Consider the following 23,188-nt stretch of genomic DNA (forward strand, 5'->3'; position numbering starts at 1 on the left):
ATTGGACTACACACAGCCAATTTATGCTGTTGAGGTACAGTCACAAGCTCCCCACTTACCGGACTGAAGATGTTACTGTGCCTGATTGTGTCCATGTCAATCTCCAATGTGAAGACATTGAGACACACAGCAATTGTTTGGGGTTCTGAGTTCAACTTGTGAATGGATATGAAAGCTGATACTAGAAAACCTGATACATGTAGAGGGCATCTGAGACTACAAATGATAGGCTGGTTTCCAGTATTTGGACATGGCATCTTCCTTGACCAGGCAAGGACTAGGTGTGGGGCCCGGGCTTTGGGTAGAACTCTGAAGGTTTTCTTTGCTTTGCTCAGACAGTGATAACATTTGTTGAATATAGTCATGAATGGCCCAGTGAACTTTAATGTATCTGACATTGTTTTTATTATGAAAGTATAATGTGCATTTAAGCATTCTATAAATGTTGTCACTGTTTTTAAATGGAGAAATGGGTGCTCTTTATCTAGGAGACGAAGTTATCAAAGTCACTTTGAATTTGACTGTTCAAGGATTTCTGGGAAGAAAGGTGGAAGATTAAGTATAGTGGGATTGTGTACACTCCATGTTTATCAACATCTAGTTAAGCTGTGCAGATAGTTTATGTTCTAGGTTCTTACTTTGTAAATTAAATTTATGATACTCTGAGCAAACTAGCCTACCAATGACAGATATTAAGATTTGGGATATAGTCAAAGCCTATCAGCTGTACTTTTATATCAGTAGATCTCTTGTAATTCCTTTAGCTATTATGTTCATTTGCATGACAATTATCTAATTAAGTCTTAACATGGGAATATTAACATGGGGAAGGAAACCAACATTTATCCAAGATCTGCTAGGCATTTCATGGACATTTATGTAATTTAAATTTGCCCAGTATATATGTACTGTGGGTAAGGTTAACACCAAAAGCATGAAAAAAGCCCAATGAATAAAATTCATTCATTACGAGACTTACAGGTTATGGTTTAATTTGCACTCTTGCATGATGAAGAAAATAACTGTTTCCTTAGTAAAGAAGCATTCCATTCCGTAAATCCGAAAGGCCCAGAATATATCTTAAATGTTGTTTAGAAGCGTTTGATCCCCCAATGGGAAAGCCTGAAATGTGATGAGAGTCACAGGCATTATAAAACATTTGTGCATTAAGGTCATTAAAGGCTTTTGACACCTTTTTTTCATCCACAGTTAGTCATTTGTTAATTCAAGTCAGATCCCCTTTTTTTGTGAAGACTTTCTCAAAAAGGCTTCCATTCACCTTTGAAGAAAATTATGAGAAGACCAACACCACAACAACCAAGCAAAAAGAAGTGTAGGTGATTTTTTGTGTGTGTGGACTTCTGAAAATGTACTTAAATTCCCCTGTGAGTTCATTCAAACGGGCTCACTTTGGCTATGGGCTCAGGACAGAATTCCAGTTTATCTGTACCTCCATACTTTGATAATTCCTTTCCCTTAGGACTTGGTGACTCTGTGGATTCTGAGCTCTAGGTAGTTGGCAACACAATGCAACTTTAATTCAATACCTTTCTGCACTGTGGACTGACTTTTGGGGAGCATGTAATTGCTTATAGTAATCAAACAAGGATAAGGGAAGAAAATTTTGCTTTACTTGCTTGTTGTGAATATAATTTCAAATAAGCAAGTGTCTGTTTTCTTCTTTATTCTGAAGAATGATCAGCATCTTAAACTCAGGTATAATGAAAAGCATTATCTGCTCTCTATGCAGTGTCAACTTGGGCAGCAAGTTGACTTGAATTTTTTTCTTCTTATTGACAATAAGGGGAAATGTAAATGACTTGCATGATTAATCTTTTTCTCTTTTTGTCTTTTCCTTTTCATATCAGCCACTATGAACAAGACCGTAGTGCACTTAAGAAAAGGGAATGGGAGCGGAGGAATCAAGAAGTCCAGCAAGAAGACGATCTATTTTCTTCAGGCTTCGATCTTTTTGGAGAGCCATACAAGGTAGCTGAATATGTATGTACTTTTTTTTTCTGGAAAATGGTTGCTTATTACATTTTTGAACTCACTAATCAACATTTAATTTATGTTTAAAGTACCCAACTCATTTCCAGGGGAATATATTTTACAAGTGAAATATGTATATACACTGTATTTGAGGCAACTGCAAGTTTCTGATGAAGTCTTCAGAAACAAATTTCATTTTCTTTGGGGAGCACAGAATGATTGAAGAGAGGCTTGTGAGACTTCCTGTTTCAAATGAGCCCCTCTCTGCCCCAACACTTCCTACAGCAAGGAATGCCCCCTTGACACTTTCTACTGCTGTGATTGCCAGTAGGCAGCTCCTGAAGACTTCATCAGAATGTCAATGGAGATGTCTATTTCTTTTCCCAATCAGTATCATCCATCGCAAGGCCACTGTTTTTCTTTGCCATTTTAGGTTGATAGCAGCTGTTCACTGGTTTGAGTGCTCTTTGAAAATCACTGTTCTAGAATAAAGGAAAAAGCCAATCATTTCTCCTGGTGGTTAATAATCATGGGTTAGAAGATTGTCTCAACCAGAGGGGGGTGGTATAGCTAGGTTGAATTTCTAGTGGTATTCTGGCTAGTGTGTAGCTCCAATAATCACCAAACTGCTGTGTCTACAAGTATTGATTTTACAATGACTGCTTCTTAACTTTCTATTTGGGGTAGAGATGAGAGGCGACTGAAAAGAGATTATGATGGAAGAACCTTATTGAATTGCTGGCAGCTGGTTCGTTTTTATTGAAATGTAGTAGCAGTGTAATTTTCTGTAATAAAACAAAAATGATGTAAGAAATACAAAAATGGAGAAAATTTTCAAGAGTTGTGATTTTGGAAGAGCATCCTTTAAGGGACAGTGACTTCTGGAAAAGGGGAGTTCTTAAGGAAGACAACATAGGCCCAAATAATACTTTGGGGTGGAGAGTAAGCTGTTTGGATTGGTGACTGGTGAGACAAGGGTCTCATTGCCTTCTTTAGAGCAAGTAAGCAACTCTTGGTTGAAACATTGCAGGAACTTTCAAGTTTGGTAAACCTGCTGAAGAACCTTAGGTCACCTACGCTTCTGGTTTTCAATCTGTCAGTAATAGTATGATCCACAAAAAAGCAGTGTTGCCATATCAATAGGTTAATTTTTATACTACTTTGGAGGTATACATTTAGACATATAATTAGTTAAACAAACATTTGTGAAGGCCAACTGTGTGCTAGTCACTGCCTTAGACTTGTGTACAAAGAGAAATAGCATAGTCTCTGTTTTCAAGGAGTTCTAGTCAAGTTGCAGAGATCATTTGGAACAGTGCTATGGCATGCCTCCATGGTGACAGAGAGATAGCAAGGGAATGATCAGTGAAGACTTTGTATTCAAAGTCGTTCTGAGGAGTATGAACATAAATTTTTACATGATGGAAAAAAACAATCATTACAAGTATTTAAGTCAGGGTATGGCCAGAACAAATGAACAGTTTAGAATGATAATGTTGGGCAATGTGGAGAGTTTGTTGGAGGGAGGGAAAACTAAGGGAAGGTAAAGAAGCTACTGTAATTGATGAAGGGAGCTTATGTCAGGAATGACTTAAGGTAGAGTAAGGAAGTTGAAATGATGGAATTGGGTATCTAATTGCATGTGGGGAGCATGGAATAAGAATTAATTGTTCCCAATTTTTTTATTTCAGAGGATGGTAATGTCATGAACAAGTTGTTCAAGAGGAGAACAGGGTTGGTGCTTGTAGAGAAAAAAATAATTAATTTAGTTTTGAGCATGATGGCTTTGAGATGCTAGGTAGTATCAGGGGAGAGCTATCCAGTAGTGTTGAATATATGGGTCTGAAACTCCTGGGAGTGATCAAGAGAGAAATTTAGCTGTTACTGTCTTGTAGGTGTCAGTAGAAGCTGTGAGAATGACTACCATCACTGAAGAGATTATGGAGTTAAGAGGAAGTACAAATAATTCTTGGGAGCAGCACTATTTAAGGGGTAAAAGTGTTGGTGAAAGCAGAGGCCAGGAAAGGAAACTTCAAAGGAATGATCAGTGTGGTAGGAAGAGAACTAGAAAAGAAATATTTAATAGAAACCTAGGGAACAAAGGATTTTATGGAGGATTGATTTGCTGTGCCTCAGAGAGGTTAGGAAAGGTAAGAACTTTAAAGTGGCTGTTTGGATTTGGCAGTTAAGGAGTACGTGATGACCTTAGTGAGAGTGGTTTTATTTGTTGATGGCAATGGTCAATTGGAGAATAGATGGGAAGTGGTTAAGTAAAGAAAGTGAGACAGTCGATGTAGATATGATCTTGCAGAAATGTTTTGCATAGAGGAAAAAAGAAAGATAAGTTAGAAAGTAAAGAGAGGAATTATATAAAGGGAAGCTTTTTAGAAAAATGAGATAAACGTGAACATGTTCAGAGATTGATGGAGAGCAAATAACTTCAATGGAGAAAGAGGAGGTGGAAGATACAGAAGAGAAGGGTGAAGCTAAGTGGAGCAAGGGCCAGTGAAGATTAAAAATAATACAAGATGGAGAGCAGTTGAGGAATCATGAGGTATGGGTGGAAGGTAGATACAGAACATTAGAATGAGAACAAGGCAGGAGAGGGGAAGGAAAATTAGGGAAGTGAAAAAAGTCAGGGCTTCTTGCATTTTCTCCAAAAGATGGAGGAGAGGTCAAAGGATGGTAAGTGTCTTGTCCTTTCTCAAGGTGAAGAAGGAACAAGGAGATAAGTTTTACATGTTATCATTGGATGGGTTAGAAAAATGAGCTTTACTCAAAAGATTTATTCTTAAAATCCAATATCCATACTATCCTCGACACTATAATGAGGTGAAGAACTCCTGATTTATTCTCCCTTCATAATTTTAAGTCATGATGAATTGATGGTCTTGTACTTTTAAGGGAAATGCCATCTTTTCACAAGACCTGTTATATGGAATCATTTTTTTTTTTTTTTAGATGTTAGCAGTGTATTTTTGAGTAGGCAGTTGGAAAAAAAATCTGTTACTAACATTTTCAGAAGTTTTCTTTCTTTTTTTTCTTTTTTTTTTTTTTTTTTTTTGAAATGGAGTCTCGCTCTGTCACCCAGGCTGGAGTGCAGTGGCGTGATCTCAGTTCACTGCAACCTCTGGCTTCTGGGTTCAAGCAGTTGTCTGCCTCAGCCTTCCTAGCAGCTGGGATTAACAAGCGCCGACCACCACACCTGGCTAATTTTTGTATTTTTAGTAGAGACAGGTTTTCACCATCTTGGCTAAGCTGGTCTAGAACTCCTGACCTTGTGATCCGCCCGCCTCAGCCTCCCAAAGTGTTGAGATTATAGGCGTGAGCCACCATGCCTGGCCAACATTTTCAGAAGTTTTCAAAAGTCATCTATCTTGATATTATGAGGATACATCAGGTAGAGACATAGATGGGAATATTTAGTATAGTGTTGGGCAGGGCATATTGTGTGATTAGTAGCTTGTTACCTTTGTGCTTCCTGATGGGGAAAAACCTTTGTTATTTTTTATTTTTCTGAGATGGAGTCTTGCTCTGTTGCCCAGGCTGGAGTGCAGTAGTGCGATCTCAACTCACTGCAGTGCAGCCTCTTTTTTTTTTTTTTTTTTTTTTTTTTTTTGAGACAGAGTCTCACTGTGTCGCCCAGGCTGGAGTGCAGTGGTGTGATCTCGACTCACTGCTGCCTCCGCCTCCCAGGTTCAAGTGATTCTCCTGCCTCAGCCTCCCAAGTAGCTGGTATTACAGGTATGCACCACCACACCTGGCTACTTTTTGTATTTTTAGTGGAGGCGGGTTCTCAACATGTTGGCCAGGCTGGTCTTGAACTCCTGGCCTCAGATGATCTGCTCACCTTGGCCTCCCAAAGTGCTGGAATTACAAGTGTGAGCCACCGCGCCTGACCAAAACCTTTGTTCTTAAGTCAAAACTGTGAAGGAAAAGAATAATACTTGTGCTTGCTGACTTAATAATTATTTTTCTTTCACCCTTGCTTTGATGATTGGTTGTCATCTTGTGCTACATCCACATTAAGGGTTCTCTGAGAGAGCACTGAGGAGTAAGAGAAAAGTAGAACTGATGTTGCACCTCCATAAGGCTCCCCAGACCAAGATTGGGCTGGATACCCTTGTAGTATCTGGATACGCCAGTGGTCATGGGAGTCCTAGAGCTGGCTTGTGGTCCACTGGTAGAAATGAAGACATACCACAGCTCTTCCCTAAGGTGGTAGTGGGAGTGCTTATCAAATTTAGAATAAAAATTCCTGATGGTGGATCAAAACTTTCAGGAACGTTCTTGCTATCCTGAAGCCTAAAACAAGGTCCAGTCACCTGTCCAAAAGCGTCAGTCGTTCATAAATTAGCCAGTATGAACACTGATCTTTAGGACCTATTATTCTTTTTTGGCAGAGAGATAAATGGTGACCTCTCATGTTCCTGGCTGATTTCTTTCCCTTCTTTGCTTTGCCTCTACCACTGTCAGAATGGAGAGAATGCTGACCACCCCTAGATTTGGTTGGTGATAGGAAACTTCTCTCTGGTCTGCTTTTGTAGCATATGATTTTTAAACTGGAGTTTGTGTTATGCTGTTGAGAAGGATGTCTTCAAATGTGCCTGAAAAATATGAAGCCATTTGACTTTTCTAGGTTAATGCAGTAAGTTTGGTGAGGAACTGGCATGTACCAAGTGGATGCCAGCTTGATGTGTGCTAGGCATTGTGCTAGGGTTTTATGCATGTGTTCATTTTAGCCCTTAAAACAACTGGAGTATGTAATTTTCCCATGTTTTCCATGAGGAATTTTAACTCAGAGAAGTGAGATGGCTCTTTGCATTTTTATGTCCTTATACATGGCAAATTTAGACCTTGCATCCAGTTCTGTATGATTCTGCATCTGTAACAGGAAGTTATTAATCCTCTGACAGGAAATCAGAAGATGTGATAAGCTTACCTGCTGAGAGATGGTGGAAAAGAAACTCCCTTTCTCTGATCCATAGGTTTTCCTTTTCTTTTCTGAAGTGAAACATAGTAATTAATAAGAATAGTAACATTTTATGACTCTTCATAGCCCAATGAGAATGAGGAAACTGACGTGCAGAGATAATTATTAAGTGGCTTACCCAAGGTCATTTGTATTGGAGCACATAGAGGTAGAGGCCAGGTGGAGGCCAGAGCTACTCTGCTGACTCACATGGTTATTTTAAGGATCAAAATGAAATAATCTGGGAAACCTTGCTTTGAAATCTGTAAATTTCAAAGCAATATAAATTTCAAAGCTATATAAATTCAGTTATTATCATGGTTAGAATTAGGATAAAAAAACAAATAGGAACTTAGAGCTTAGAGAGATTAGCTGCAAAAATACTAGAATTAGAAAAAAACAAATTACTAAATCAAATGTTAGCCACAATAAAATAAAAGAAAAAAATGAGCTTCAAAACATAAATTATTTTGCTACTTTTATTAAAAAGAAATGCTATGGCACAATAGCCTCCTAGCACATTAGTCATGCATGCAATGACATTATACTACTTATTTGTAGATAGCATTAGAAGCAAACTGAGGGAAGTTTGCATTTCTTGCAGTAATGAGAGGCAAAAAAAGCTTAAATGAAGGAATGCTGTTAATCATAAGCCACAAACCAGACATGTAATTTATGCTTGAAAATACTTGGAAAATGCATTTCTTGATGATAGAGAAATTGTGATTACTTAGAAAATAATCACTGCAGAAGTTACCTTTAAAGAATCAACCAATTATCTAGACTGGGAAGTAAAGAATTGGCCAAATTGAAAGAAGCATATAATTGATTGAAATGGCTGAATTTTATTTTTTTCATGTTTACAATGTTCAATCAAGATTACCAAGACTATTTTGCTTCTTAATAGGATTACTAAGACTCTGGAGAGTGAAAAAGAACATTTAGTATGAATCTGAAGTTGCTATGGTGTATAATGAGAGTACATTGTGTAGGTGTGTATAAATGTATTTCAGGCCCCATTGGGTTTTCTATCCAGTGGTTCTCATATCTCCATCTTGAGAAATTTAAAAACTGGTTGACAGTTACCCACCTCCAATGGTGGGAAGGTGGAGTGCTTACTCTGACAACCTGGACTGGACTGCTAATTGTGTGCCAGTTGTCAAATGGTGAACTTCTTGAGGCTCTGTGTCCGTGCGTCCTCTGTGCATAACCCTGCCTCAGGTGGGTCTCAAATTTACCAGTGTCTGTCTTAAGAACCACTACGATAATTCTTACTCGTAGCCACAGAACATCTGTTATGCAAAGCATATGGATCTTCCTTCAATCAGCAACTCAGAAAGCATCATCAGTGAACTCAGTCTTGAATTGTGTGCTATACATTTTCTGTCACAAGTCCTTCCGAGACAATTGCTCTATGACGAAGCTAGTCTAAGGGAGATGACATCCCTCTATTTCTGCAGGTTATCACAGCTTCACTCCTGTGTCATTAGTGTGCAAGAAACCTGCACTCCTGGATTGTATTAGTCTAGACCTCTAAATCCACATTCAGACATGCTTTCACTTAGTTAGTCATCATAAGAAAAAGTCACATGAAGACATCTTTGTATCATCTTGGAAAATGAGGCCCCAAATATTGTTTTATTGCTCAAATGTTCTTGTAACCATATCAATGAGAGGACTTCCTTTTCACATTTTATTATCATACAACCATGTGTCTCATTTAATGAATTAGGATATGCTTCTTTCCATCCAAGATAATTCTGTAATCTACGAGCTTTTCCTTTTTGCCTTAGCTACCTGGAAACTCAAAGTTCAATTTAATGTTCAATCATAGTAACCAAGTTAGCCTGATTTTTACCTTCTATTTATGTACCTTTGGCTCCAGCTATTGAAAATTCTTTATTTTGATATACACAGGGTATGAATTTTAATTTATCCTGTTAAATTCTGTAAAAATTTATTGAGTATTTGATAAGCACAAGACATGGTGCTACATCTTGGGTATATAAAAATAAGTAAAATGTGGTCTCTGACCTTTAAGATCTCATAGTTTTATTCAAGAAAAGATATCATAAATACAGTATAAACTATGTAGCAAAGGTTGATTTTCTAGACTTATTGAGAGAAATTTCAATTTTCCTCTAATTTTATTCACATAGACACAGTTTTAGACATTGGCCAGTTTAGAAGTTCTCTTCATTTCAAGCATATTTTTAAAACCTAGATATGGAAAAATATATCTAAGCTTGCTTCAGTAAGCCAGATCATTATAAGTAAATGTAAATGAAGAGACATTACCAAGTAGGCAAGGTTCTCCCTACTGAGGATAAGATGAACCTCTTTTATTTACTGCTGAAACAAGAACAAGAATTTGACTAGCTTGCTTGTAAGCAAATGAGCTTTGACGTTCTTGGGTCCTGTTTATGTTTCCCTAAGGAGACTAGAATGACTTCTCAGGGCATGGAAGTGTTACAGTGGTCTCCCTGACACCTAGGGACAAAGTTCTGATTTTGCAGAGCTCTGTTTCTGTGAAAGCCATATAATGAAATGAAAGCATTTCCAATGGGAAGTGAAATGGTGCTGTTTCCCTTGTTGGGTCAGATCCTTGAATATGACCAGGTATCCCTGTTCATGAGGCAAACATCTGACCCAAGAGGTAATCTGTTTAACAGGCCAAAACAGCCTGCAAATGTTTAAAGCTTGCTTCAGATTCTTGTTAGACCCTCAGCACAATGAATTTTTTTTTTTTTTGCTTGTTTTAAATTTAGAGATTGAACAGAGAGCCTGGTTTTGGCTGCTGTCCATGTGGTTCATTGTGCAACTCAGTTGAAGGAGACCACTATATACAAAGAGTTTGTTCTTGTCTGTGCTAAAAAGTAATTCCTGCCATTAAAAATGACAAACCCAGAGACTTCTAGGAAATAAAAGTGACTTCTACCCATCTATGACTATTAAACATGGCTTTCAGACGTGCTTCTGAAGACAGAGTGATTATTCAGCTGAGGATTATATGGAATGTTAATTGTTTACTCACTACTTCAGTACCAAGGTTGCATATGATGCAATATATGATTGGAGGATAAGCAAACTAAAGTCGACATAGTTATTTGATTTCTAAAAATCCCTGTCCCTGACAGAGCTCCCTTATCATATGTTTAGCATACTTTTCCTTAATCTTTGAAATTTATATGTCTCCTGGTGCCCTCATTTCTTTGGAAGTGTCTCACATGGTTTCACACACACAGTATGAGTTAGATACTTTTTATGGTATATTGAGATGGTGGTAATAATGAGGCCAAGGTTCCCAATTTGATTCTGTCTCTCTCTGATTGTTTCTTCTTGGTATCGTTTGCTGGCTCCTTTTCTCTTAGTCTCTTAAAGGTTGATGTTTCCCAAGGTTCTCTGCCAGTCTCCATCTTCTCATGCTACATTTTCTTTCCCCAGGAGATTTCACCCATTTCTGGCACTTCGCCCTCTATCCATCTGCATATCCTCCCATCTTCACATACAGAGGAAAACACACAGCCATACACCCTAAGTTTAGACTGAGATGCTAGACCTAGATAGGTATACTCCCTGTGTACACCAGGAGACTGGGCTATGTTAAAGTAATGCAAAAAATCTTAGATGTTAAACAACTATCTTCAGCAAAGAGTGTATCAATGGTTAGATGGTCACTCCCTCCTGTGCATGGAAAGTGTGCCCATGGCTTACTTGAAGGGGACTTGAAGGTCACATAGGGTGGTATCTTTCCCATCTAGTGGCCCGGTTGGCAGATGGCTCCTTGAATACTGGTAACCTTTTATCATTGCAACATCTTGGGCCAGGATAGTGCAGCCTAGGTATAAAAAAAGTCCTTTGGCTTTTGGAATTCAGCAGGTTGTTTTGATTACCCCTTTGGAATATAATGAGAATAAAGAAAGCCACTTTTGGGGATGAACAACTGAGCTTTCATCAGTTATTTCCAAGTATACAGCTAACCACTGTTTTTAAGTCATGATAACTTTGCTTTCTGTATTACAAAACCCCATGCAGGAACACAATTATTTTAAAAGCAATCACAACCATTTTAATAGGACTAATACTACAGGGGGTGGTGTAGCTGGTATACTTATTGTCCATAAAATGATTTGGTTGCCTCTGTAACTGTCATGTATTAGGCTAACATCACTTTGAAAAGATAACTTTGTTTTGGTTTACTTAAATGACAGTTTAAACACTTAAATAAATTTTCTGTAATCATTGAAAAGACACAGAAGGGCTTGAGTCACTGTTGATGAACAATTGCACCATTTCAAAGTAAATGAATATGAATCATCAATATGTAAGCACAGTCATTCCAGAATATATAGGCAGACACTAGTAATTCATACAGTTCTATGATTAGAAGAAATCAGATTCACTTTAGTCATAAGATAGCTCAATTAGATGCTGTTTAATTCCATGCCTTTTCTAAACTTAGTATAGTCATGGTAGCACAATTTAACTGATTTTCTTATCCAATAGTCTAAGCCTTTTTCATGGTATAATGTGGTGTAAAGGCTGATATGTCAAGAATATATATAGGTAGAACATTCCATTATAACTCCAATGATTGGTAAACAGAAGTTAATCACAGTGTAGAATGTAGCAATTCAGCTCATCTGACACAGAATAAGTTATTTTTCTAATAAAATTAATAAATGATGTAATATAAAACTTTTTCTCAATGAACATGTTTAAGGACTGGCTAGGGAGTATACAAATGTTAATCATACCCACTCATTCCAAGAGGCTTTTTCAATAGTGTTATTGATTTTTTTTTCTTACATAGCACATGAAAAGCATGAAATTAGATGGCAGCAAGACAATTTTAAAGAAACCCGTATGCTAGTCTACTTAGGGCATCTGTTTGAAACATTAACATTAGGAAACACAAACCTATTCATTCTCTCTCCTCCCACCCCCATCTTTTTGTTATTTTAGACAAACAAAGGTGATGCACTTGCCAACCGAGTCCAGAACACGCTTGGAAACTATGATGAAATGAAGGATTTGCTAACTAACCATTCTAATCAGAATCATCTAGTGGGAATTCCAAAGAATTCTGTGCCCCAGACTCCCATCAACAAAAACGAACCAAGCTTTTTTCCGGAACAGAAGAATAGGATAATTCCACCTCACCAGGATAGCACCCACCCTTCAGCACCAATGCCTCCACCTTCTGTTGTGATACTGAATTCAACTCTAATACACAGCAACAGAAAATCGAAACCTGAATGGTCACGTGATAGTCATAACCCTAGCACTGTACTGGCAAGCCAGGCCAGTGGTCAGCCAAACAAGATGCAGACTTTGACACAGGACCAGTCTCAAGCCAAACTGGAAGACTTATTTGTCTACCCAGCTGAACAGCCCCAGATTGGAGAAGTTGAAGAGTCAAACCCAGCTGCAAAGGAAGACAGCAATGCTACGTCCAGTGGAGAAGATGCTTTCAAGGAAATCTTTCAATCCAATTCACCAGAAGAATCTGAATTTGCCATGCAAGCTCCTGGATCTCCCCTAGTGGCGTCCTCTTTGTTAGCTCCCAGCAGTGGCCTTTCAGTTCAAAACTTCCCACCAGGGCTTTACTGCAAAACAAGCATGGGGCAGCAAAAGCCAACTGCATACGTCAGACCCATGGATGGCCAGGACCAGGCACCAGACATCTCTCCAACACTGAAACCTTCAATTGAATTTGAGAACAGCTTCGGGAATCTGTCATTTGGAACACTCTTGGATGGAAAACCCAGTGCAGCCAGTTCAAAGACTAAACTGCCAAAGTTCACCATCCTCCAAACAAGTGAAGTAAGTAATTTTTAAAGTTTTGTTTGGTTTCACTTTTTTTAGTTCTCTGCTCTAACCTCTATAATCCAGTATTCACCAGCAGCTCTCATTTACCTTATTGAGCTGTATAGGATTCTCTTCAAGGTCAGAGTCTGAATTTTTTGATCTTCTGTCACTTGTGACATGACTGATTAACATGCTGCAAATACAGTTAAATCTCCATAATTTGGAATGGCAAAAGACAAGGTTGGTCTGAGTGAATGAATGACAAGTTGAAGTTATAAAATAGTATCATAAAATACAGTTGTGATAGTGTTATGTACAAATTAATAACATTTGAGATTATAATTGGTCATAAGTAGTATGAGGTTCACGAGAAGATTGCGAGTCACTATAGGCCTTCACTACTCAATATTCTAAACTTAAAACATATTCTAAACTTAAAACACAGAAGTTCCTTAAAGTACAAGAATGTGCAAGTGTGGTTTGCTGGAACCTGAAGTAGAAGGCATTCTTTAAGAAGTTTAGTTTCTTGAGTGATTACAGGGCTATTCCTTGGCAAGATCTTAATGTTATCTTCTGTATCCATCAGTCTTCTCTTCTACATCGCCTTCCTCCACAGGTTTCTACATAGCCCTTTTATTCTACCTTCATCCTTTCTGTCAAAGCAAAAGGCATTACGATCAACCAAAACCCCACTGGTTTAGAATGACTATCCTACCCATCTCAGGAATCATTGCCTTGTAAAAGAGAAGTCCAGAGGGACCAAAGCCTCTTCCAAGGAATGAATCGCTAATGATTGGATTCCAGGCCTTGTGGCCCCTGGGTGGGGGGCATATATGGTGCTGCCTCTCAGACACCACCATGTAAGCGGCTGTCTACTGCATCTCAAGCACTTGATTGGAAGAAGCCACTGCCTTTAGATTGGATTCCTGTCACTGGTGACTAAAGGCTTGAAATGACACAGAGGAAGAAAGTAGGCTTAAAATCTTACTCGATAGGAGTGACAGGCAGTCTGTCTGAATGGTTACAGATTCCAAGTTAGTGGTATCTAGAGAAGTCTGATCCTATAAGCCCCTGGATCTCCTTCCTTTATTTATCCTCAGCAGATGCGGTGATTTCAGAGGACAATGGGAACACGAAGGGAGGGAGGCCTGGGCTGTTGGCTGTATTTTCTGAATGTATGTTTTTAATATTGTTTCATTTCTGAGGCGATTTTGCTTTTTGTGTCATCATTCATCAAGTCTTGTCAAGCTTCCTCTTAAGTATCTCTCTAGTCTGTCACCTCTACCCCCACTGCCTTTGAACCACCTGTGAGCCTTCAGTGGACTGCTGTGAGAGCCCCTCCTGACTGATCTCCTTCCCTCTAGTGTTACCTCTCTTCCAAACCATCCATGCAGGCTCATCTAACAGGCAGATCTGACCATGTCACTCCCTGCTTTTGATTCTTCAGTGCCTTCTCATCACTTCCAGGGAAAGTCCAACTTTCTTAGTCACACATACAAGGCTCTTCATGCTTTAGTTTCATACTCCCTTTCTGGCTACATATTTCACTACTTCTTCATGTGCAGTTGAAATCCCAGCCATATGGGACTACCTGTGGTTCCCTGTCATGTCATGCTTTATCACGCTTCTTTGCTTTTTGGCCTGCTGTCCCCTCAGCATCGAATGTCTTTCCTCACCTTCCCTTGTCTTCCTGGTAAAGTCCTGTTTCTCTTTCAGGTCTGGTCATTTGTCACCTTCTCTGTGCAAGCTTCTCTCATCCCGCCCAGCTTAAAAACCCCATCCTCTGGCATCCTCTAGCACCTTCTATATGCCCTGATTGGCTCTGACTTCATTGTATTATAGTGATTTGGTTATGTTTCTCTTTCCTTACTAGACTGTGAGCTCGCTGAGAGCAAGGAATATCTCATTCTCTCTGTATCCCAAGCGCCTAGCAAATATCTAGCACATAGTAGATATTCAATAAATGTTTGTTGAATGAATGAATTTCAAAAATGGTTACTTGATTACATTTTCCCAGCCACTGTGTTAATCAACTAACATGTACAAAGGTAAACAACTGGTAGGAAATCCACTATGAGTTGTATCTTTTTCAGTTGTATTCCGTCTGCCTGTTTCTTACTCCGCTCTACTCCTGTTCAGTCATTGAGAAATCTTAGCCATAATTTCTCATGGATGACTTAATACAGGCTTTAATACTTAAAAACCAAAAACAGATCTGCTTTGAAAAAGTAAAAGTATAATGGGTGGTGGGAATATCATTCTTATTTCTTCTTTTGCCCTGGTATCTGCTGTTGTCCCCTCCTTATACAGCCAGGACTGATCTGGAAATAGAACTGCCCCATAAAGCAGTCTGTCAGCCTGTTTCCATACCTCATTAGTGGAGTGACAGATCACAGACCCAGTGAAATCCACTCTGTTGTAATTCTCTCTCTTATACATTCACAAAATGGCTGACCCAAATTCAGAAATGACTTCATGCTCTCACTCAGTGCCCTGGCACACCAATAAGAGGTACATTTTCAAAGACAGTCTGAGCTGTCATCAGCTCTGGAGAAGATTATCCAAGGAGCAGCCTATGTGCATGCAGCCTTTGGTAATGGTACAAACAGACCTTGGTAGAGGTCTGCATGAAAAATGGGCCAGGTGCAGTAAAGTCATGATAGGAGATCAGTGAAGAAAGTACTTATTTTAAAATATGGGTTTCAAGGAAGGATTTGACAGAATAGTAGAGAGAAGCTTAAAGCCCTAAAGGCAGGGGCATATACAGAACCCAAGGGTAATGTGAAAACCAAAAATAGGAGGAAAGGAAATGAGAGGTTAGACAGCCCAACAAGAGAGCTTAGGAGGGTGCAGATTAAAATGCCGGCATAAATATAGACAGGGTGGAGCATTATGGAGCTTTGAACCTAATGGAATTTATGTGGCTAAAACTCTGACCAAGTCTGAAAATTCACCCTATTAAATCTTGATGCACTTTTCAAAAGCACTTAGCATTAGAATTCAGCCCCAGTTCCTGGTGCCAAGAAGTTTCAGGCACTGGGTTCCGGGTCCCTAGTCAGTGTAGCTCTCTTTGATGAGTGGTAGCATTACTCTGAGTTATTACCAAAAAGGCTTATCCATGGAGCAATCACAGTATTTCCTTGAGCATTCTCAACTTTTCCCCTGTCTCCAGTGACAGGAGGTTGATGAGTGTTAGTTAAGTGCATTTGTAGGGAGGGCGAAGCAGGATGGGTTGAATGGCCAGAAAACAGACAGCATTCTAAGATGTACAGTTAAGCAGATAACATTATATTTATGAACTGAGAGATCACAAACTATTATTGAAGTGTGATATGCAAGTGTGTGTTTCCATGTTTATTTATGTGTCCACATATTGAGTATATAGTGGGGAAACTTTTATTTTTTATCCTTGAAACATTCCATATTTCTTAGAATTCCTGTATCAACCATAAGGATATTAGAAGTATAACCAACTTTTTTGCAAAAGGTCAGCTTTTCAATTGAGGCATGTCATTTTAACAAATAATTTGCTTAAAAACTTCATGTCAGCAGGGTGCGGTGGCTCATGCCTGTAATCCCAGCACTTTGGGAGGCTGAGGCAGGCAGATCACATGGTCAAGAGATCAAGACCACCCTGGCCAACATAGTGAAACTCTGTCTGTACTAAAAATAGAAAAATTAGCTGGGTGTGGTGGCGCACACCTGTAGTCCCAGCTACTTGGGAGGCTGAGGCAGGAGAATCACTTCATCCTGGGAGGCGGAGCTTGCGGTGAGCTGGGATTGTGCCACTGCACTCCAGCCTCGTGTCAGAGTGAGACTCTATCTCAAAATGAATAAATAAATAAGTAAAAAACAAAACTTCATGTCACAGAATTTATTAACATTCCTGGCAACAACAACAACAAAAGGCTGATGTGTTCTGCAGTTGGGTTTAGAAGATTTTTCTGGGAACTGCATCTGAAAACAGTAAAAGGCCTAATTATATCAAGTGGAAACATAGGGTTGCTTGCAGATGGTGTTTTATTAGGAAATGAATCTGTTAATAAATGTAGCTTTATACATGATTTATTTACAGATGTTTTTGTTTATTTTTACCTTAGGATAAAAATCTGCTGGTGTAGACAGCTTTGCATTTTGGTGCAATTTGTTATTAGTATAGTTTGCCAAGTAAATATATGCACATGAAAAGGATTGATATTACATATTAAGTGTCTTCATCCTAAGTCAATAAGCTTTTGAAATTATAAAGCTAATGTGTAGAGTGTCATATCCCTAAAGGGTTATTTGCTTTACATGCTGCTCTTGGCTGCGATCTAAGGCTATCTGAGGCTCCAATTGCTGCAAAACTAGATGCCTTAGAAAAGTTTAATAGAAATTATGTGGGATTTTTCTGTAGCTTATTTTAGTGGTTAGCTTTGTCAACCAGCTGAAAAATTATTGCTGACATTTGTGACTGTGCCTGTTTTGTTTCACACCCTATGCAGTGAACACTGGGAGTACAATTACCTTTATTTATTATGAGGTGGAGAGTAAACTCAGGTCCCTTCTGTGACAACTGCGGAGAATACTGGGATATTACCATTGGTGTTCTAGATATGTCCATGCAGCTACACAGAAATAAGACAGCTGCTTCAATGAATGGAAGGCCATTCGGTTGCTGTTTATAATTCATGCTAAGAATTTTTCACTTGATGCATTAGTCTGTTTTCATGCTGCTGATAAAGACATACCTGAGACTGGACAAGTTACAGCAGAAAGATATTTAGTGGACCTACAGTTCTACGTGGCTGGGGAGGGCTCACAATCGTAGTGGAATGTGAGAGGCATATCTCACATGGTGGCAGGCAAGAGAGGAGAGCTTGTGCAGGGAAATGCCCCCTTATAATAACCATCAAACCTCGTGAAACTTACTCACTATCAGGAGAACATCACAGCAAAGATCTGCTCCCATGATTCAATTACCTCCCATTAGATTCCTCCCACGAAGCATGGGAATTGTGGGAGTTACAATTCAAGATGAGATTTGGGTGGGGACACAACTAAACCATATCAGTTTGCATCAGCCCCACCCAAACCCCATGTCCTCACATTTTAAATCAAGTCATGCCTTCCCAACAATACCCCAAAGTCTTAACTCATTTCAGCATTAACTCAAAAGTCCACAGTCCAAAGTCTCATCTGAGACAATGCAAGTCCCTTCCACTTATGAGTCCATAAATTCAAAAGCAAGTTAGTTACTTCCTGGATACAATGGAGTAATAGGCATTGGGTAAATACAGCCATTCCAAATGTTAGAAATTGGCCAAAAAAAAAGGGGTGGGGTGGGGGGCTACAGGTCTCATGCGAGTCTGAAATCCAGCAGGACAGTCAAATCTTAAAGCTCCAAAACGATCTCCCTTGACTCCATGGCTCACATCCAGGTCATTCTGATGCAAAACGTGAGCTCCCACGGTCTTAGGCAGCTCTGTCCCTGTGGCTTTGCAGGGTATAGCCCCCCTCCTGGCTGCATTCATGGGCTGGCATTGAGTGTCAGTGGCCTTTCCAGGTGCATGGTGCAAGTTGTTGATGGATCTACCATTCTGGGGTCTGGAGGATGGTGGCCTTCTCACAGCTCCACTAGGTGGTGCCCCAGTAGGGACTCTGTGAGGGCTCTGACCCCACATTTCCCATTTACATTGCCCTAGCAGAGGTTCTCCATGAAGGCCCTGCCTCTGCAGCAAACTTCTGCCTGGACATCTGGGCATATCCATACATCCTCTGAATTGCAGGAGGAGGTTCCCAAACCTTAGTTCTTGACTTTTCTGTACCTGCAGGCTCAACATCATGTGGAAGCTGCCAAGGCTTGGACCTTCCACCTTCTGAAGCAATAGCCCAAGTAGTACCTTGGCCTCTTTTAGCCATGGCTGGAGTGACTAGAATGCAAGGTACAAAGTTCCTAGGCTGCACAGAGCAAGGGTCCCTGGGCCTGGCCTGCAAAACCATCATTTCCTCCTAGGCCTCCTGGCCTGTGATGGGAGGGGCTGCTGTGAAGTCCTCTGACATGCCCAGGAGACATTTTCCCCATTGTCTTCAGGATTAACATTTGGCTCCTTGATACTTAGGCAAATTTCTGCAGCTGACTTGAATTTCTCCTCAGAAAATGGGATTTTCTTTTCTATCACATTGTCGAGCTGTAAATTTTCCCCACTTTTATGCTCTGTGTCCCTTTTGAAACTGAATGCCTTTAACAACACCCAAGTCCCCTCTTCAATGCTTTGCTGCTTAGAAGTCTCTTCTGCCAGATAACCTAAATCATCTCTCTCAAGTTCAAAGTTCCACAAATCTCCAGGGCAAGGTCAAAATGCCACCAGTCTCTTTGCTAAAACATAACAAGAGTTACCTTTGCTCCAGTCTCCAACAAGTAACTCATGTGCATCTGAGACCACCTCACCCTGGATTTTTTTGTCCATATCATTATCAGCATTTTGGTCAAAGACATTCAACAAGTCTCTAGGAAATTTTAAACTTTCCCACATTTTCCTGTCTTATTCTGAGCCCTCAAAACTGTTCCAACTTCTGCCTGTTACCCAGTTCCAAAGATGCTTCCACATTTTCATGTATCTTCTCACCAGCACCGTACTCCTGGTACCAATTTACTGTATCAGTCAATTTTCATGCTGCTGATAAAGACACACTGGAGACTGTGCAATTACAAAAGAAAGAGATTTAGTGAACTTACAGTTACATGTGTCTGGGGAGGCCTCACAATCATAGCAGTAGGTTAAAGACACGTGTCTCATGGCAACAGACAAGAAAGGAGAGCTTGGCAAGGGAAACTCCCCCTTATAACCCTCAGATCTCGTGAGACATACTCACTATCACGAGAACGGCACAGGAAAGACTTGCCCCTGTAATTCAATTTTGTCCCACAGTTTCCTCCCATGAAGTGTGGGAATTGTGGGAGTTACAATTCAAGGTGAGATTGGGGGGGGACATAGTCAAACCATATCACTTGATGTATATCACCAGTTTATTTTTTGTGCATTCTTATGAAGATAAAGTAGTGTTCAGTCCAAGGCTGTATCTGGACTATTCCCAACCCAATCAAAATGAAGTATATCTTTATATTTTGATATCTTTATACTTTTAGGGTGCCAGAAAAGACTCTTGAACTACTTAGTATTTGTTTTATAGCTGTGTGGCATCTAGAAAGCTTTGTACCTTCTTCTCTGCTAGTCCATCCCCTGGTAGTTGCATTTTGTTTATGCTTTTTTACTAACTCTTCCAACTCACTGGTCTCATTGGTGTTCAAATTCATTTTCTTATCATATTCCTCTTTTCCCTTCATATTCCCCCTAACTTTAGTGTCTCCCTAAGCTAAGTGAAGTGGTCTCCAGCTGAACATGTGTAGTTGACAGTAATACAAGTAGAATACTTGGATTTGCATTCTTTGTACTGGAAAGGTTGAATTAGGAAAAGTGTCCTGAAGAGGGGAGACTGAGACCATTCTCACAATAGCAGGAATGATTTGTCAGACAGGGACATGTAGAGGTGACCAGCGAGGATTTTGCAGAGAATGAATGGGAAGTTTGTTTTGAACTTGGCCTTTAACATTGGGTGGTAATAGAGTAGTTCAAGAGGAATCTGGAGAGCAGTTCATATGTGTACATATTAGTGATGGATTGAGATAATAACATATGCAAAAAAGGGAAGTGAGAAAAATGTGAACTGTATTCTAAGGATAGGCCAGTTTATCTGCAGCTGTGGGCATGTATGACCAAAGTGAGAGAGCTCAAAAGCCAGACTGTCAGTTCTCTTGAATTTGTAGGCAATGTGGCAACCAGAATGTTATGCTGAACTTGACATTTTACTTTCCCTGGCTTCATAGGAGACTAGGAATTCTCTCAAGACAATTGTTTTCATCAATTTAAGCAGTAATTTATGAGCTTTTCCAGGTTTTTTTTCTATTTCCCTAGAAGAAAGGACATCTCATTTGTTCTCTTTTAACCATCCAGTCTTTTCCAGTGTGCTTTCCCAAGGATCTTTCTAAATTAATGCTGAACTGGCTATTTTATACGATATCTTCCTTCCCTTGGAATCCCTGTCCTCCATTCATTCCCTTTCCCTTCCATTTTTTTTTCATTAGCATTAGTCAAACTCAGAGATAGATCTCAAGGAAGGTTTCTTAAAGAGTATGCAAGTACTTGTGATTTCTTTTCTTCCTGTTTCCTCAAGTCCTCTTCTATCTCATATGTATTTTTTTTCTTTTCTAAGGCTGAATGCAAGTGGCTGTAGCCATCAGCATCCTAAAACAATGTCAGTGATTTTAACATGCCATTTTCTAAGTCTATCAAGAGTATTTGGTTTCAGTGCATCTTTCTTAGCGCTCTTTGCCTTTAAAGCCCTTGTCATTTTTTTTAAAACACTTTTTTGGTTGGAAAGAAACCAAAAGATTGATTTATTCTTACTCTGTTAAAAAAAAAAACTTTAATTCTTATGTTATACACATTTCTGTCATCATTATTAATAATGGTGCAATTTAAAACAGCACTATTTGATAATTTTAGTGATTCTTTATGAGACAGCTGAAAGTAAATCCCTATGTTGGAACATGTGAAATATTACAAAGCATAGTTTTAATGAGGTATACTGAAATGTGCATTTCACTTCTGGCCTGGACTTGGTTTGTAAAATTAAAAGAGTTATTTTGCCTTTCTAGGCGTCTTGTCGCATGAGGAGATTAAACCAACTCATTGGTGGGGTTGTTCACAGCTCTAAATCTTCTCTTGGTGGTTAAGCCCAAACCCACCTTGCTTGTATAGTAAAGTCAGCCATTATCTCCCCTACCCATAACCCTCTAGGAGTAACCACACTACAGCAGCATGAACGGATCTGAGCTCTGCCTGTACACATTCAGAACAGTTTGGGACTTTGTAAGACTAGGTAAATATGGGCAGACTCAAACTGGATGTTTTTAGGGATTGACTACCAATTCAGCTGGAGTATTCTTACATCTCACCTTTTTTTTTCAAGGTAACAACTATATGCTGCATTTTACCAGAAAGTACCAAACTGTAGACTCAGCAAATAACCTCCTAATCCTTTTGTCACTACCCACTGAAATAATGAAAGACAGAGAACTCCTATTTTCACATTACTTCTAGAAAAATATTTTGACAGATTCAGCATGCAGTAAAGTGGTAAGCTTTTGTTATATGTGTTCCAAATCATCTTGTTATCACTTGATATATTGATTAGTTCAGTACTTTCTGAGCCAGCCATAAAAAAAGACTTCTCTCATTCTGCATTAAAGAATAAGAGAAATTGACAGGTAGATAACCATATTGATTCAACCCAAACAGTAAATGCAAGGGGCTTTAGACGTAAGTTATAAAACTCTTTATGGGAGTTTTGTGTTTAGTGTTTTCTAACTGAAATGAGAGAAAATAATCTCTAATTAACCATCATTTTAAAGTGAACTATGCTTTTATTTAAGTTTATAGTATAGGTGCCAATAACAAAAACCTGTTACCTTTATATTTTATAGTTTGCAAATGCCTTCACATACCTTATCTTATTTTGATCCAGTTCTAACAGGGTCTGGAATTATCATCATTTCCTTTTCACAGATGCAGAAACTTAGTCTTGGAGAGGCTAAGCGTCACTCACCTAAAGACACACAGCCAGCAAGTGGCTGTGGTAGGACCAGAACCCAGACTTTTAGTGACACTTCCACGTGGCATTTGGTGCATGATGTGCTACTGTATATGTATGGGTTAATTTTCTAAAAGTAACTCCTCTACTGGTACATAAAGAGCAAGAGAATAATGAGCTGAATCCAGCTTAAGTTAAAATTCCCTTGTTTGGTTCATATTTCAAAAGTCTGGGACCAAACACACCAAAAGAACAATTTTTCTTGTGGTATTACAGGTTACAGTCATGTGTTTTTCATTTACAAATATGGTGAGAAGTAGTGTTTCTGCAATATTCCTAAATGAGTAACATATGACATAACTTGTTAGAGGACCTTTTCTTGGTTCATAAAGTTTCTGAGTTTTTGTGTTTTTAGTGGGATGACTTTATCAGAAATGCTCAGACAACATAGCTAAAATCTAAATTTATGTGGTTGAAACACAGCCACCCTCAAGATAAACCTTAGATGTAAATGAGATGTCAATAAAAAGTGGGTATGAAACTAATTGCTATAGAAGGAGTAAGACTCCTCTCAATTGTTTGAGACCCTGAAAAATAGATTAATTAAAAAAAAAAACTGTCTAGGATCATCAAATAGCAAAAGTAGTTAGCAAGGAACAGACAGAATTTGTGACTTTTATTGATAGACATTAAATGGATGAGTGTCACTCTATCTCAGCAAGAGAATGCAGACAGTCTGCACACAATCTACTTTAGAAAATTACTGTGACAATAAATGAA

At 39.1% G+C, this 23,188-nt stretch overlaps 1 protein-coding gene across 4 annotated transcripts in view; it reads left to right on the top strand.

Moving 5' to 3' along the window:
- AFF2 (AF4/FMR2 family member 2) overlaps positions 1 to 23,188 on the top strand; it is a 497,371-nt gene that overhangs the window by 147,841 nt on the left and 326,342 nt on the right. For 2 of the 4 annotated variants that reach the window (XM_032256130.1, XM_032256127.1), the window contains exons 2-3: positions 1,869 to 2,001; positions 11,930 to 12,790. In XM_032256130.1, coding sequence (XP_032112021.1) covers positions 1,869 to 2,001; positions 11,930 to 12,790 — 994 coding nt within the window. The remainder of the gene's footprint in view (positions 1 to 1,868; positions 2,002 to 11,929; positions 12,791 to 23,188) is intronic. The other 2 variants (XM_032256129.1, XM_032256131.1) reach the window with 1 other exon arrangement.

The sequence above is a fragment of the Sapajus apella genome, unplaced genomic scaffold (genome assembly GCF_009761245.1).
Source record: "Sapajus apella isolate SASKATOON/1434 unplaced genomic scaffold, GSC_monkey_1.0 scaffold93, whole genome shotgun sequence".
NCBI lineage: Eukaryota > Metazoa > Chordata > Mammalia > Primates > Cebidae > Sapajus > Sapajus apella.